Consider the following 17,915-nt stretch of genomic DNA (forward strand, 5'->3'; position numbering starts at 1 on the left):
ATTTCGGTCTACCAGACGTCACCGATTCCTGAAAAAATGGGATATATGAACAACTTGACCAAGGCACAACCCATTAAATGCCATATGTGTCAAGGGCCACACCCAGCTAATGAGTGTCCATATAAGGGGCAATCTAATCAGCCAATCACGTGTGCACCAGCATCTAATACACTACCGCCAGTGTGCACTAGGTGTGGTGTGGACCATCTTTTTAAAGATTGCTCTATGAGAAGGACATCTAAGTCCACAAGCCTTAACTTGTTAAGCATTGAGAGAGGCCAAGTGTCATTGGCATTGAAAGTTTATATTCCCTAATAAAAATAAACTTTTAAAACATTCGCTAAGATTTGAAACTTTTATGCAAAAATTTTAAAAGTTTTGCTAGGATTTGCATATTTTACTTAGAAATTCAAAAGAAAATATATAAAACTGTACTATGTTTTGTCAATATTGTGAAACTAAAAACATTATCTTGACAAAATTTCACCAAGATTTTATATTAGTATAAAGTATACCTTTGATAAAAACATCCATGATATAGAGATCAACTATACCACCACAGAAAGAGAAGCCCTAGCAATGGTGTATAGTGTTAAGAAATACATAACTTTTAACAATATTGCATCCATAGATTGCAATTGTGAGATTTTGAAACAATGGTGAGACTCAGAGATTGATAGATGGATAGCGTCCAGGGATATGAATCATGATCACATGGTAGCAACGATCTGCAGAGCAATGATGAAGATAAAAGCGTGATGGAAATAGTTTGACATTCGAAGCGGTTTCTTGGCATTTAAAATATTAGAATTCATATTTTAAATTATGACATATGGCTCAACGAGAAACCAATATTTCAATTCATCCCACAATGCTACCTACCTAACCAGATGCAATTCTCTGAAGTAATCTAAGTCTCTGATTCCATGAAAAAAAGAACTAAAAGCATCAAATTTGAAGGGAAAAGTAATGACGAGAGATGTGAAACTATGAACTAAGGCACTTAGATTCACAATACAAAATTTAGAATCTCCATCGAGAAGGACAAATAAAAACAGAGCGTAAATGCACTCCCTAGTTTGTAATGTCAAACAGCTAAGGCCACGACCGTTACAGAGAGCTAGCAAGATAATCATGGAGCAATTAAAAAAATGGAGGACTAGAAATGTGCCAAGTGGCTTTGTTCCAATTAGACGATGCAGCCTGCAATACCTAGGTAATGTCTGTTCATTTTAGCTTTTTGTATGAATCCGTCCAATGTATACCTATGTATTCTCCGGTACAATATTGTAGGCGTGCATATTATATTCGTCTCGGTTTGCACGCCCACAATGTTGGAGGAGCTTCTGCTATCAATATACAACACGTTACGTGACAGCAGATGGTCTATTATTTTTCAGGCTCTTGGCATACGCGGTACGCGCCACGGAGTCGGAAGAAGGTGAGCACTGAGGATTGCATCCCCTGCACGTGATGTAGACTACAAAAGAATTCATTGTAGTCTAAAGATAGCCTACACTATCGACCTCATGCAGATTTCTTGTCCCAACCCCAAATCAAACAATGGGTTTCCTGTTCGAGTAATAGCCTCGAAAAATTTGCTTTCTGCGTTGATCATCTAGATAATTTACTGTAGAGAAAGTTTCTAAGCAGAGACAGAATTCCAGATCAAACAATGGTTTTCTGTTCGTGTAATAGCCTCGAAAAATTTGCTTTGTGTGAGATGTTTTACTGTAGAGAAGGTTTCTAAGCACGAGACGGAATTCCGGATCAAACACTGGGTTTTCTGTTCGTGTAATAGCCTCGAAAATTTTGCTTTCTGTGATCTCTGATCATCTAGATGTTTTACTGCAGAGAAGGTTGTGATCATCGGCCTTCCTAGCACCCCCGAGATGGCTCGCGGAATGCTGTACGTGTGTCTCTTGTGCTGCATTTTGATGCGTTCTGTCTTCGCCCAGAAGGCGGATTGTGGCAAAAGCTGCCATTCGAACGACGATTGTCTCGGGCAGCTGGCTTGCATGCATGGTGGGAGGTGCGCTGACGATCCTGCGGAAGGAACCAATATTTGCACGTCCGCCCATCAGGGCGGAATGCAGCAGCACGCGAGAACGTCCTCATGCAAGGCAACCTCAGTTCTTATAGGAAGAGGCCACTCCTGCAGCCGCGCGGACTTCTCAGACTGTTGCGAGTCGGGCGTCAAATACCCGCAGTTTCATTGCTCTCCGCTTGTTTCCGCCCACACTGCTGCGACTCTGACAGTAAACAGTTTTGCAAAAGGAGCCGATGGAGGTGGCGCATCGGCGTGTGACGGCCGCTTTCACAGCGATTCAGAGCTCGTAGTGGCTCTCTCCACTGGCTGGTTCAACAGCGGGAGCCGCTGCGGCAAGAAGATCAGGATCTTTGCGAACGGGAAAAGTGTAGAAGCTACAGTGGTGGACGAATGTGACTCTGTGAACGGTTGTGACAAAGAACACGATTTTCAGCCACCGTGCGCTTTCGACACTGTGGATGCATCCCCGCAAGTGTGGAAAGCGGTAGGAATATCCAAAAACGATCCTCAATTTGGCTTCAAGTCGATCACATGGACGGACGCTTAATCCCGAGGTGCTTCCTGCTTCTCCTCATAACATAGCACAATGATGCGTACCAAGACTCGGAATGAAACCAACCGATAGCACACACATAGTTTCGTATCGTCCTTCCATCCATGTGATAAGCAATAGCGGTTGCACGTCACTTGTGTACTCCTCTATTCGTCACTATTTGCACCTTTGTCTTCTTATTTCTTCTTTTTTAAATTTTCCAAGAAAAGCAATATTCAAATTAATTATGAGTCCAACAAAAGAAAGATACCGGCGGCCTCCCAAACGTAGGCTAAGTTCCAGAAAAACGTAAACAGCTTCCTAACAAAGTTATCTATGTTAAATTAGGAAGCTATGCTTCTAGTCGTCAATGCTTAACATCTGGTGAGTGAGCAATACGCCAAATTGTATGCAGAATTCTTTCCCTTTGCAAATCTATAACACCATATACAACGGTTCATGATTGAGGCCCTTCCTATTCTTGAAGGAGCACATCCTTCCAATTAAACTCTATACCCAGATGCCGGTCTTGGTGAGCCAACTCTTTTCTTGTCTCCAATCCACATGTCTTGAGTTCTTGGCTCATTCCTGGGCAACCCAAAAAAGGTGAAAATGATAGGACACAATGGCAAAATACATTCGGCATCCCACACTCTTGAGCATCATTTTTCTTCGATTTACCTTTAGCATGCTGTGTACAATCTTTGCACCCTGAAACATTATAATCATTTAGTTTTTGTTGATCTATTAGCGCTGCACCAGCCTTTAAACCTCGATTGCCTACTAATTGTCTTGTTTCTTTTTAATAGAGAAATTGTCTTCAAGGTGTCTTTCAGTCTAGTTGGTTTCCTCCTTTATGGTCAGATCAGCGATTTAAGGTTGGCTTGGAGAGACCACCACGCTGGTTCTTGGCATTATAATGAGACACAATCTATCATTCTGAACACCGTCGCAGCCCAGTCTCTAGCCTGACCACCTATCATCATGCATCCTTTTGCCACAACTTTGCCACCTGTCACTCGGTAGCATACCCATGCATATCATAGGTTGGCTTGGAGAGACCACCATGCTAGTTTTTGGGGTGATAATGAGACATAATCTATCATTTTGAACATTGCCACACACAACAAGACAAAGCACCCATAGACGCGCGCACAGACGCGTTTCATGAACTAAATAAAAAACCTACGGGCGCGTCTATTTGCGCATCTATTTGTGGTCTGAAAACCTGCGTCTAATTGCGCGTCTATATATCAGACTCACGCGCGTATAGACACGCAGTTAGACGCATAAATAGACGCGCTTATATACGCGTTTATAGAGGCACATATAGACGCAAGTCGAATAGACAGACGCGAATATAAACGCGTTTTTAAACGCACGGATAGACGCGCTTTTTTTTTTTAAAAAAAAATTACAGAATACTGTGTATGTTGTGTATGCTATATAGTTACAAGAATCCCATATCCACATTCTGTAATTCAATTCTTACAGCCAACCGCATTTTAATTACAATTCCAAATAAAATATTACAACTCCAAAACGCAATAAAATTGAAAGCGCAAAAAGTGCTTGTATATACATATAGCACGAAGCTAAGCCACGTCATGTGGCTTCAAGTACAAAAAATAAGGAAGCTAAGCCATGTCATGTGGCTTCAAGTACAAAAAAAAAGAGGAGTCTATATACAAGAGACACAAAGCCAAGCCAGTGGCTTTAAGTACAAAAAAGAGTAGCTAGTACTACTTCTACGACTAATCCTCGCTGCCTTCCACGCTCCCTTCTGCGCTCCCTTCTGCGCCTCCTTCCTCGTCTTCCTCGTCGTCTTGTGCATGGGCCTGTAAACAAGGGACAACATATATCAATGTATGAAAAATCAAATCTTTACTTATAATTTTGGCATTATTTAATTACTTTCAAATACCTGGGGGGCTGCTCCAGTAGCTCGGGTATACTGCTCCTCAGTAATCAACCCGTCATCATAGAAGTACTAGTGCCTCCATGTACCTCCTCTGCGATGGTGGCAGTGGTAGGCTGTCTCCACTGGAGTAGGGTATCTGCCCACGATCTCAAGCTGCATGACTGCGACACACTTTGTGGAGGGATTAGTACAAAGAAACAACCAACCTCCTAATAAACTACATAAGCAATATAATTTAAGATCGATACTTACAAATTGGGCCTCCCATGATTCAACACCCCCTGCTCCAAAATGCGTGCTTCCATATTCCTCCATCTGGATCCTCCGTGCCTCCACGTGCTGCAGACTAGGGTCCTCCCTCGCTGACTTCATTGCCTTCTTCCACTCAAGCTTGTGAGCGGTGTGGGGCAGGCCCCTTGGTGGTTGACCTGCCTCAAGCCTGGCAAGCTCCGCTAGTGCCTGCCTCTTAAGCGAAGATCTTTTATTGCTAAGTATCGTAACAATCTTTGACTTCCCCCATTTATCTGTGAGCTGGCGATTGGGGGGGTTAGGATACCTAGAGCGAACAGTAGCGAGGGTCTCGTCAGCCAACCTCTTTGGGTGGTCTTTATAGTGGATAAAGCAATCTTTGTAATTGTTAGCAATTACAGAGCGCATGAAGGCCATGATGTCCTTCCCCCGCGCATCCATCAAGATGCCTCCTGTTTGAGTGATGTCATAATAAATTGTACCATCACCCAAAGGCACGTCTAAATCATCTGAATCATCATCCTCCTCACCGCCACATGGCCCAAAGCATTGTGCCATGCATCCCCCACCGCTCTCCTTGCTACTACACCTGCTACCCTGTCGTGTCGAGCTCGTACGCTGGCCACTCATAGCTGGGGACTGCATGGGACTACGCTGACCACTCGTAGCTGGAGAACCGAGTCTCGACGGCTGGGGAGTACATCGACGGCTCGTCGAGACAGAAGGACCTCCTGACGGCATGGGGGAAGGGGCATAAGACGGGATGGCAGAAGGGACATAAGACGGCATGGGGGAAGGGGCATAAGACAGTACAAGGGAAGGGGCATAAGAAGGGGCATAAGATGGCTATGCTGACTCCGCTGGGGTGATCTCAGGCGGTGTGGAGTGGCTTGGAGTTTGTAGTGCCGACTCCTGGGGAGTGTTTAAAGTACCGGTCATATACCCGTATAACTCCGCAGGGCTAGGAGGGTGCCCTAAAAGGTTATATAAGTCCTTCCAAATAGATTCCTGGGGATCAGGTGAGCTAGAAGCACTTCCTGGCCACATGTTGAACTGGAAAAAAGAAAAAAAATCTATTACTGATGAGTTGAGAAGAAAGGGGAAGAAAAGAGAGGCTTACTGTCAGAGCACATCTATAGACCCGTCTGATTTGCGCGTCTATAGACACGTCTAACAGAGCGTCTAACAAAGCGTCTAACAGAGCGTTTAATAGAGCGTCTAACAGAGCGTTTAACAGTGCGTCTAACAGAGCGTCTAACAGAGTGTCTAATAGAGCGTCTACAGACGCGTCTCTGTGTGTCTGCAACAAGCCAAACGCACGGTTAGACGTGCCTGTAGACGTGCTTTTAGGTGCGCCCTGAGACGCGCCTATAGACGTGCTCCGACAGACGAGATTTCTAAAAAGTTGAAAAGGACATTGCGCCCGATACAAAAACGTGACACTCATACCCAGATCCTGCACTTCCTGGATACGAGAAAGTACAAAACTGGAGAGAGTAAACTTCCAAATAAGATCAACTGCAAAAAGACTTACTTGGATAAAGGTATGGAAGGTTCTTCTTTCTTTTTCAAACTTGCTTCTTCTCCTTGTTCGTCCTCCTCTCCTTTAAGCTTAGAAGTAAGTGTAGGTACGGTCCCTTTCTCTTGAGTGAAAGCTTGGAAGTAAGTATGGGAGGCTCTCTCTTAAGCTTCGAATCTATGGATCTGCTAATAAAGAAGGAAGGAAGCCGCATGCGAAGTTTAAGTAATGTAAAGAAAAGAAAAGCGAGCGGCGCACTGAAAAGCAGGTTTAAAAGCCGCGTCTATAGTTGCATCTACTAGCGCATCTATAGGCACGTCTAAATACACAAAGTAGACGTGCGTTTAGACGCGCCGTTAGATGCGATGTTAGACGCGACTATAGACGTGGCGATAGATGCAACACAGAGTTTAAATTAAACATTTGAAGAAGAGCAAATTTGGTGGGTTGTTTGTTTGTAGGATGTCTCCATCTTCAACAAGTAGCTCCAGTGAGGATGAATCCCTCCGTATCCACCATTGCGAAATGTGGTTGGAGCAAAAAATCAAATATCTATGTGATCGATGTCGAGGAAACATGTATCGTGCACGCAGGATTACACTCAATCATATTTCAAAGTATGGAGAATGGGATGTGACCGTAAACAGGGTAAGGGTTTATAAGTTAAGGTTGATTGAGATACCTATGGGTGTTCATATGTTTGAGTTATGATCCCGTTTTAATTTGATACAGGATGCAGTGCCACACCTGCATATGTTACCCTATGCCCGTCGTGAGGAGGCGAAGCGTCGGCGATATGAGGTGGGATCTTCAGGAGGGACCATTACGAATGCATGGAGGGATGGTGATAGTAGCCCTCCGCCATTACCTCATGAAGCTGTGGAGGAGGAGGTGTTTGATGATATGGTGCGGGATTTATATGTCCATCAAGGGAGGGATAATAGCATGGAGCAGGATGATCTTTTTACTGCAGCATCGACTCCACTGTTTGAGGGGTGCACATTCTCTGTTCTACGTGCCTCCCTTGAGTTACTAAACTTGCAAACCATCTATGGATGGAGCAATGCAAGTTTGAATGCATTACTCTAGTAAGCTTTAAAGTCAGTTTTGCAAACATGGTGAATTATGCTAGTGGGTCAATTACTCGAATGCTTTTCCTCATTTATGGTCTTCACGTGCAGGCTATTGTGTAAAATGCTTCCAAGGGAGAATAAATTACCGACCTCAAGAGATATGGCAAGGCAACATGTGACCTCTCTTGGAGGATTAGATTACAAGCGCATCCATGCATGTGTCAATGATTGCGTTTTGTTTCGTGGACTACATAAGGATGCAAGAGAGTGTCCTACTTGTGGAGAGGCAAGATATAGAGCAGATCTCAAAACCTTGGACGTGCCTCGTAAGGTATTGCGATATTTTCCCATAATCCCTCGCATCCAACATATGTTCAAGTGCAAATCTATTGCAGAGCTCATGTCATGGCATTCCTCCCATTGATCAACCGATGGCAAGTGAAGAACTCCCGCGGACTCTCCTGCGTGGAAGCATATTGAAGACACATGGCCAAGCTTCAAGGAAGAACCTAGGAGCTTGAGACTTGGATTGAGTATGGACGGTGTGAACCCATTTGGTCTAAAAAGCAAGTCTTACAGTGTATGGCCAATGGTATTGGTGAATTACAATCTTCCACCCTCTATGGCTATTAAGAAAGGGCATGTCATGCTGTCCCTTCTAATTCCAGGGAAACATAAAGTCAAAAACCCTGATGTTTATTTGGAGCCTTTGATTGATGAGCTAGAGATACTTTGGAGAGGTATCGAGGTGCATGATGTGAGCAGGCCTCCCTCGTCATGAGACTTCAACTGCAAAGCAGTCTTGATGTGGATGATGCATTTTTTCCCAGGCTATGGCGAGTGTTCAGGTAAGCATTGCATTTTTTAATTATGAATAGGCAAAGGACGTGGCACCCTAAACCCACCTTCCACTCTTAATTGCATCTATTGTTCAGGTCTCACTACATCGGGTTACCATGCATGTCCTGTTTGTGGTCCTTCGCTAGTTGCCTCATGGGCAGACGCATTGAATAAGGTCATCTATGAGAATCACCATCGATTTCTCCCACCTGATCATCCTAGATATGTTGCCCCTTGGAATGAAGTCCTCCCACAATCACTCACTGCAAGAGATTGGATGAGAATTTGGGATGGTTCCACGACTCCTCCACCACTTGGCATGAGCCGGTAAGGGTTTGTATCTATTGGCTGGAAGTAAAGATTAGCTATATTGGTTGAAAGTAAAGATTGCATGCTAACACTTTATTTTGTTTAGATACTCCATCTTTTATCGTTTACCATATTGGTCCCACCTCAAGATCAATCACCTGCTTGATCCCATGCATATCTTCAAGAATGTGGCATCTACAATTTGGGAGCATTTGAATGGGACACGAGATTCGGCAGGCATAAGGGAGGATCTACATACCATAGGGAGGATGTGTGAAGCTTGGCCTCAAGAGAGACCAAATGGGCGTGTTTTTTTACCTCGTGCACCGTGGATGTTATCAAAGCTAGAGATGGCGACGGTGAAGCACGCTATTACTACAATTCGTACTCCCACTGGATGCATGAGGTGTTTGAAGGGAGCCTTTACAAAGAGCAAGAAAAGAGGTGTAGAGCAATTATATGGCTTGAAATCTCCTGATTGGCACAAGATGCTCCAAGTAAGTATTTTATATGCATAATATCTTTTTCCTTTCAAATTTGTGAGTGAATAGCTATAAGCAACTAATCAACCACCTCCTCGCAGGTTTAGTTCATACTACCTACTAGCATTTCACGTAGTGCATCAAAGGACGTGAAATATTGTATTTACAAGATGGGCGAGCTTGTGAGGTATGTGAGCTCAAAGGAAATAGATCCCACCATGCTTGAGAATGCTCGAGTTATGTCAGTGGAGGCGGTTTGTTTAGTGGAGGAGACATTTCCACGTTCTATTCTCACAAGCCAACTACATCTCATAGTACATTTGGTGGATGAGATTGCTATATGCGGTACTATACATGCACGATGGTTGTTCTTCCTCGAGCACTTCATGAAGACCTTGAAGGGCTTCGTGAGACAAAATGCAAGACCCGAAGGTAGCATGGCCGAGGGTTGGTTGGTACAAGAGTCACTTGTATATATTTCTAAGTTTCTTGTTGATGTGGATAGCTCTCTCCCACGACTATGGAGAGATGATGAAGACCTAAGGATGACCTCTATTGTGCCTCAAGGAAAAGGACGCAACAAAGTAATAGACACGGAGTTGCATAATAGTATCAACCTCTTTTGCGTGTTTAATAGTGATGTGATGAAAAGATGGGTGACAAGATACGAGGATGCAAAGGCAAGAAGACAAGAAGAAAGGGCCCTCTTTCGTACACACCACGGATCTCATCTGCTATACCCTCAGCATCTAAGAGCACTTGCAAAGGATATTCATGTGGATTGGCTACTTGATGAAATGGAGAAAGTAGAGAAAGACAAGGGGATGCATATCACAATGGAAGAATGGGAGTATGCTAGGGGATGCATGAGCAAGGTCGGTATATAGAATGTTATGCATAAGTTAGGAGCTTTTTATAATTTAGATTGCTTATTTAATTGATTTTTTCTTGGTGTAGTGCACTATGTTCAATGCTATATGGTGTGAGGGCAAGCATTTTCGAACACAACGGATTGATGATAAGAGAAACACACAAGATTGCGGCGCTATTGCTAGCTTTGAGGGAGCCAATGGAGCCATGGATGATTGTGGCATAATCCAAGATATCATTATGCTTGACTTTCGACGCTTCTTTGTGTATGTTTTGGATGTAAAGTGGTTTAAGGACGTGGTGGAAAGAGGCCCTAATGCAACAATCAAACGCCATGCAAGTGGCTTTGTAACTATTGACTCCACAAAGTTTTGGCAAAGTAGGAAGGACACACTAGTACTACCGCAACAATGTGAACAGATACTGTGCACACACATAAAAATACTCGCTTTTAAATATTTCATGCAAGAAAAGTAACATGATTGTATTTGTGTTTGAATTAGGTTGTCTATCAACCAATGGTGGATAATAATAGATGGTGGCATGTCATACCTATTATGCCACATTCCAAAGTGATGTATAGTACATTTACTAATATGGAGCATATGGAGGATGATCATGGCCATGGACGTGATGATGACCGTGATACAAGAGAGGAGGATGATCATGAGATAGGAGATATAGATATTGAGGCCATTACCCATGAGGACGAGCCTACAATTGGAGATGCTGATTTCGATGAGCACATGAGTGGCACAAGTAGTAGTGGGTTGAATGTATTTGTAGATCTAAACACTTGTTTGGATTTTGAAGTAGATAGTTTGGCAAGGGTTGATCTCATTGAGGATGAGATTGAACCGTAGCCCCACAATTGATATTGGCAAAACTATTTTACATATTGTCTCATTCTCCTCATCTCACTTAATTCTTGTATATGTGGGCTTGCAAAAAATTATGTGCTTTGGTAATCATGGGCAATGTTTGGAAAGCAATGATGTACACCAAAATCTCACTTTTTGTATTCTCTGGAGCGCGTCTATTTATGCATCTAAATGCGCGTCTGATTCTCAGTGTAAACGCGCAAATAAACGCCTTAATACACGCGCAAATAGATGCGCTAATAAACGGGATGTTAGACGGGCCCGTATTTTCTCAAGTCAGACGCGCAAATAGACGCGGTTGTTTACGTGCAAATAGACGAGCTTTTAAACGCGCATGTAGACGCGCTCGTAATTTCTCTACTAAAGCAACGCCTATAGACGCGCCCGCTATTTTGCGCGTCTACCAAGCGCGTCTATGGGTGCTTTGTCTTGTTGTGACAATGCAATCTCTAGCTTGATGACCTGTCATCGCCCAAAATTTAAGGTTGGCTTGGAGCAACCACTGCACATTTCTTGGAATTATGCCTCCGTTACCTAGTTTTACGTATTATAGAAGGAGATCTATGGTTGCCGATATGGCCCTTGAGGGGTCCCCTTTAGGGGCAAGGGCCATATCATCAATTGCATTTTCTAAGAGTTTAATTGTATTTTTCTAGATGTATCTCCATGCAACCACAACGGTGGGTTATTGGCACTATTTTGGTCCTAAACTAAGGAAATTGTTTTTAATGTGGTGCCTAATCACAGCACCCATCCTTATATCTCCCAATTGGGATATTGATTTTCATGTTCATACTGATGGATCCAAGTATGCAATTGGGAGTCTGCTTTGTCAACCTGGTGAACATAAGAAAGACTACCAATTCTACTTTGCCAGTGGACAACTCAATGATGCAGAGATCAACTATACCACCATAGAAAGAGAAACCCTAGCAATGGCGTATAGCGTAAAGAAAGAGCCTACCACCTTTTCCAACACTGTTTCTGTTAAGGGTAGGGGATAGTGATCCCTAGTTGTGGCGGCATTCACATTCTTTAAATATATGCATATTCTGAGCTTTTTGTTGCATTTAGGCACAATGATGATGGGTGAAACCCAATTAGTGTTCTCTATCTCGTAGATGAATTCGGCAAGTATACCGACCTTTTTTTACATTAAAAAGTTTTTTTTTAATGGGTGCAAAGGTCAGTATTGAACAGTCGCTATATTCTCGCTATATTAGTGTCATTATATAGTGACACTGGTAAACATCGCTATGTAGTGACACTGGTAAACGTTGCTATATAGCAACGATTAATAGAAGCTTAAAAAACATTAGTGGTACTAAACAAGGCCACAACAAGCCCTGTTTTACCCCACTAATGTTTTTTTTTAGTAATTACAAAAAAATGTTTTTTGTTACAAAATTTTCCTTGTGAAAAAGGTGATACAAAATTGCTCAAACGAGCCGAGCAACAGAAGCATATACATGTTGAAGATATATAACATTGTTTGTTACAAAATTACCATTTCGAAAAGGATGATACAAAATCGCTCAAACGAGCTGACATACAAAAGCATATACATGGTGAAGTATATGCAAACTACTACTATTACTACTACTGCTCATCCAAATCATCGTCCTCGTCCTCATTCTCGTCATGCTGGCCTGATCCCTGTCCCTCTCAAAGCCGTGTAAGCCGAATCCCGCATCATTACCGATCACCTCCACTGATGGGACATTCGAGCTTTGATTCTAAGAGTGAAACCATATTAATAACAAACGTAGACACAAACACGAAAACAAAAAATAAAAAACAAGAGCGAGTAAGAAGCGAAAAGACAATTAATTACTTGAGACAATTATGAAATTCAAACTCAAGAAATTACGGGCAGGCAATTAATCACTTATGAAAATTATGAAATGACATCAATGCATAAAGGATAAATATGAAAGGACAATTATTTACTTAAGACAATTATGAAAAGCCAGTTTTGAAAAGACAAATATTTATGAAAGATAAGTGGAATCCAATAAGATTTTCATATATATATATATATAATAGAGACCAAAAGTATGTCTCCAAAATTATGTATATAAAAAATATATGTCTCCAAAAGTATGCTTAAGCAAAATTTGTCTCCAAAAGAGACATTCTCCAAAAATGCCAAAATGGTGGAGGAGGTCTACTCCTCTGCATTACTGTCTGAGGTACTTTCCTCCTCCGCATCGCTAGGCGGGTCACTGGGGACCTCATCCTCCATCTCTTCTAATATGTGGTCATGCTCTTCAATGATTATGTACTCTCAATCCACGAATGCCTCCACACAATCCATTATGTCCTTTACACAATCATATTTGAGGCTCCACCGGTCATGGCAGTCTCTCCACCACTCTCTTACATCCTTATGTAGTCCACGAAACAAAACGCAATCGTTGATGCATGCATGGATGCACTTGTAATCTAATCCTCCAAGAGAGGTCACATGTTGCCTTGCCATATCTCTTGAGGTCGGTAATTTATTCTCCCTTGGAAGCATTTTACACAATAGCTAGCACGTGAAGACCATAAATGAGGAAAAGCATTCGAGTAATTGACCCACTAGCATAATTCACCATGTTTGCAAAATAGACTTTAAAGCTTACTTGAGTAATGCATTCAAACTTGCATTGCTCCATCCATAGATGGTTTGCAAGTTTAGTAACTCAAAGGAGGCACATAGAACAGAGAATGTGCACCCCTCAAACAGTGGAGTCGATGCTGCGGAAAAAAGATCGTCCTGCTCCATGCTATCATCCCTCCCTTCGGATTGATGGACATATAAATCTCGCACCATATCATCAAACACCTCCTCCTCCACAGCTTCCTGAGGTAATGGTGGAGGGCTACTACCACCATCACTCCATGCATCCGTAACGGTTCCTCCTGAAGATCCCACCTCATATCGCCGACGTTTCACCTCCTCACAGCGAGCATAGGGCAACATATGTGGGTGTGGCACTGCATCCTGTATCAAATTAAAATGGGATCATAACTCAAACATATGAACACCCATAGGTATCTCAATCAACCTTAACACTTTAACACTTACCATGTTTACGGTCGCATCCCGTTCTCCATACTTTGAGATGTGATTGAGTGTAATACTTTGTAATCTAATCCTCCAAGAGAGGTCACATGTTGCCTTGCTATATCTCTTGAGGTCGGTAATTTATTCTCCCTTGGAAGCATTTTACACAATAGCCTGCACGTGAAGACCATAAATGAGAAAAAGCATTCGAGTAATTGACCCACTAGCATAATTCACCATGTTTGCAAAATAGACTTTAAAGCTTACTTGAGTAATGCATTCAAACTTGCATTGCTCCATCCATAGATGGTTTGCAAGTTTAGTAACTCAAAGGAGGCACATAGAACAGAGAATGTGCACCCCTCAAACAGTGGAGTCGATGCTGTGGAAAAAAGATCGTCCTGCTCCATGTTATCATCCCTCCCTTCGGATTGATGGACATATAAATCTCGCACCATATCATCAAACACCTCCTCCTCCACAGCTTCCTGAGGTAATGGCGGAGGGCTACTACCACCATCACTCCATGCATCCGTAACGGTTCCTCCTGAAGATCCCACCTCATATCGCCGACGTTTCACCTCCTCACAGCGAGCATAGGGCAACATATGTGGGTGTGGCACTGCAGCCTGTATCAAATTAAAATGGGATCATAACTCAAACATATGAACACCCATAGGTATCTCAATCAACCTTAACACTTTAACACTTACCATGTTTACAGTCGCATCCCATTCTCCATACTTTGAGATGTGATTGAGTATAATCCTGCGTGCACGATACATGTTTCCTCGACATCGATCACACATACATTTGATTTTTTGCTCCAACCACATTTCGCAATGGTGGATACAAAGGGATTCATCCTCACTGGAGCTACTTATTGAAGATGAAGACATCCTACAAACAAACAACCCAAAAAAATTTGTTTTTCTTCAAATATTTAACTTTAAAACTCTGTGGCATGTCTAAAGGTGCGTCTAAAACCACGTCTGTCTGTTCTGTGGTGCGCGTCTATAAACATCTAAAACTGCATCTACTCTGTGTATTTAGACATGCAATTAGACGTGCTTATAGATGCGGTTATAGACGCACCTATAGATGCAATTTTTAAATCTACTTTTAGTGCGCTTGCTTTGCTTTTCTTCACATAAGCTTTGCGCGGCTTGCTTGCTTTGCTATTAACAGATCCACAGTCCGACACTTAAGAGGAAGGCACCCACACTTACTTCCAGGCTTACACTTAAGAGGAAGGCACCCACACTTACTTCCAGGCTTACAGGAGAAGAGGGTGAATAAGAAAGAGAAGCAACTTTGAAGAAGGACAAGAAGCTTCCATACCTCTATCCAAGGTAAGTCTCTTTACAGTTGATCTTCTTTAGAAGTTGCTCTCTTTGGATTTGTCCTTTGTCGTATCCAAGAAACGAATGATTTTGGTATCAGTGTTACGCTTTTGTGTCGGGCACATGTCCTTTTCCACTTTTTAGAATAGTCCGTCTGTCGGAGCACGTCTATAGATGTCTCAGAGCGCGTCTAAAACCGCATCTATAGGCGTGTCTATAGACATGTCCATGTTTGCAAAATCGACTTTAAAGCTTACTTGAGTAATGCATTCAAACTTGCATTGCTCCATCCATAGATGGTTTGCAAGTTTAGTAACTCAAGGGAGGCACGTAGAAAAGAGAATGTGCACCCCTCAAACAGTGGAGTCGATGCTACGGTAAAAAGATCATCCTGCTCCATGCTATTATCCCTCCCTTGATGGACATATAAATCCCGCACCATATCATCAAACACCTCCTCCTCCACGGCTTCATGAGGTAATGGCGGAGGGCTACTATCACCATCACTCCATGCATTCGTAACGGTCCCTCCTGAAGATCCCACCTCATATCGCCGATGCTTCGCCTCCTCACGACGGGCATAGGGTAACATGTGCGGGTGTGGCACTGCATCCTGTATCAAATTAAAACGGGATCATAACTCAAACATATGAACACCCATAGGTATCTCAATCAACCTTAACTTACAAACCCTTACTCTGTTTACGGTCACATCCCATTCTCCATACTTTGAGATATGATTGAGTGTAATCCTACGTGCACGACACATGTTTCCTCGACATCGATCACATAGACATTTGATTTTTTGCTCCAACCACATTTCGCGATGGTGGATACGAAGGGATTCATCCTCACTGGAGCTACTTGTTGAAGATGGAGACATCCTACAAACAAACAACCCACCAAATTTGCTCTTCTTCAAATGCTTAATTTAAACTCTGTGTTGCGTCTATCGCCGCGTCTATAGTCGCGTCTAACATCGCGTCTAAGGGTGCATCTAAACGCGCGTCTACTCTGTGTATTTAGATGCGCCTATAGACGCGCTAATAGACGCAACTATAGATGCGGCTTTTAAACCTGCTTTTCGGCGTGCCGCTCGCTTGGCTTTTCTTTACATTACTTAAACTTTGCGAGCGGCTTCCTTCCTTCTTTATTAGCAGTTCCATAGATTCGAAGCTTAAGAGAGAGCCTCCCATACACAGTTCCAAGCTTTCACTCAAGAGAAAGGGACTGTACCTACACTTACTTCCAAGCCTAAAGGAGAGGAGTACGAACAAGGAGAAGAAACAAGTTTGGAAAAGAAAGAAGAACCTTCCATACCTTTATACAAGTAAGTCCTTTTGAAGTTGTTCTTGTTTAGAAGTTTGCTCTTTCCAGTTTTGTACTTTCTCGCATCTAGGAAATGCAGGATCTAGGTATGAGCGTCACGTTCTTTTGTCGGGCGCAACGTCCTTTTCGACTATTTAGAAATCTTGCCTGTCGGAGCGCGTCTATAGGCACGTCTCAGGGCACGTCTAAAAGCGCATCTATAGGCACGTCTAACCACGCGTCTGGCTTGTTGCAAACACACACAGACGCCTCTATAGACGCTCACACAGATGCACTGTTAGACGCACTGTTAAACGCACTGTTAGACGCACTGTTAAATGCATTGTTAGATGCACTGTTAAACGCACTGTTAGACGCACTGTTAAACGCACTGTTAAACGCTCTGTTAGACGTGCAAATCAGACGGGTCTATAGATGCGCTCTGATAGAGCCTCTTTTTTCTTCCCCTTTCTTCTTAGCTCATCAGTAATAGATTTGTTTCCTTTTTTCCAGTTCAACATGTGGCTAGGAAGCGCTTCTAGCTCACCTGATCCCGGGAATCTATTTGGAAGGACTTATATAATCTTTTAGGGCACCCTCCTAGTCCTGCAGAGTTATACGGGTATATGACGGGTACCCTTAACACTCCCCAGGAGTCGGCACTACAGACTCCAAGCCACCCCACACCGCCTGAGATCACCCCAACGGAGTCAGCACAGCCGTCTTATGCCCCTTCTCATGCCCCTTCCCCCGTACCGTCTTATGCCCCTTCCCCCATGCCGTCTTATGTCCCTTCTGCCATCCCGTCTTATGCCCCTTCCCCCATGCCGTCAGGAGGTCCTTCTATCTCAGCGAGCCGTCGATGTACTCCCCAGCCGTCGAGACTCGGTTCTCCAGCTATGAGTGGTCAGCGTAGTCCCGTGCAGTCCCCAGCTACGAGTGGCCAGCGTACGAGCTCGACACGACAGGGTAGCAGGCGTAGTAGCAGGGAGAGCGGTGGCGGATGCCTGGCACAGTCCTTTGGGCCATGTGGCTGTGAGGAGGAGGATGATTCAGATGATTTAGACGTGCCTCTGGGTGATGGTACGATTTATTATGACATCACTCAGACAGGAGGCATCTTGATGGATGTGCGGGGGAAGGACATCATGGCCTTCATGCGCTCTGTAATTGCTAACAATTACAGAGATTGCTTTATCCACTATAAAGACCACCCAAAGAGGTTGGCTGATGAGACCCTTGCTACTATTCGCTCTAGGTATCCTAACCCCCCCAATCGCCAGTTCATGGGGAAAGTCAAAGATTGTTATGATACTTAGTAATAAAAGATCTTCGCTTAAGAGGTAGGCACTAGCGGAGCTTGCCAGGCTTGAGCCAGGTCAACCTCCAAGGGGCCCGCCCCACACTGCTCACAAGCGTGAGTGGAAGAAGGCAATGAAGTCAGTGAGGGAGGACCCCAGTCTGCAGCACGTGGAGGCACGAAGGA

At 43.4% G+C, this 17,915-nt stretch overlaps 1 protein-coding gene across 1 annotated transcript; it reads left to right on the forward strand.

Annotated features, from left to right (window-relative positions):
* The first annotated feature begins 1,892 nt into the window (after nucleotides 1–1,892).
* On the forward strand, nucleotides 1,893–2,597 carry LOC147889425 (kiwellin-1-like). Its single transcript, XM_087391250.1, has one exon. The coding sequence runs from the start codon at nucleotides 1,893–1,895 to the stop codon at nucleotides 2,595–2,597; it is 705 nt and encodes a 234-aa protein (XP_087247376.1).
* Nucleotides 2,598–17,915: the final 15,318 nt, after the last annotated feature.

The sequence above is a fragment of the Dipteris shenzhenensis genome, chromosome 20, assembly GCF_047967505.1.
Source record: "Dipteris shenzhenensis isolate YYH24624 ecotype China chromosome 20, Dip_SZ_1.0, whole genome shotgun sequence".
NCBI lineage: Eukaryota > Viridiplantae > Streptophyta > Polypodiopsida > Gleicheniales > Dipteridaceae > Dipteris > Dipteris shenzhenensis.

Bases quoted from the DNA above. Each gene is read 5' to 3' on its own strand.
- LOC147889425 (XM_087391250.1), top strand. From the start codon at position 1,893: ATGGCTCGCGGAATGCTGTACGTGTGTCTCTTGTGCTGCATTTTGATG.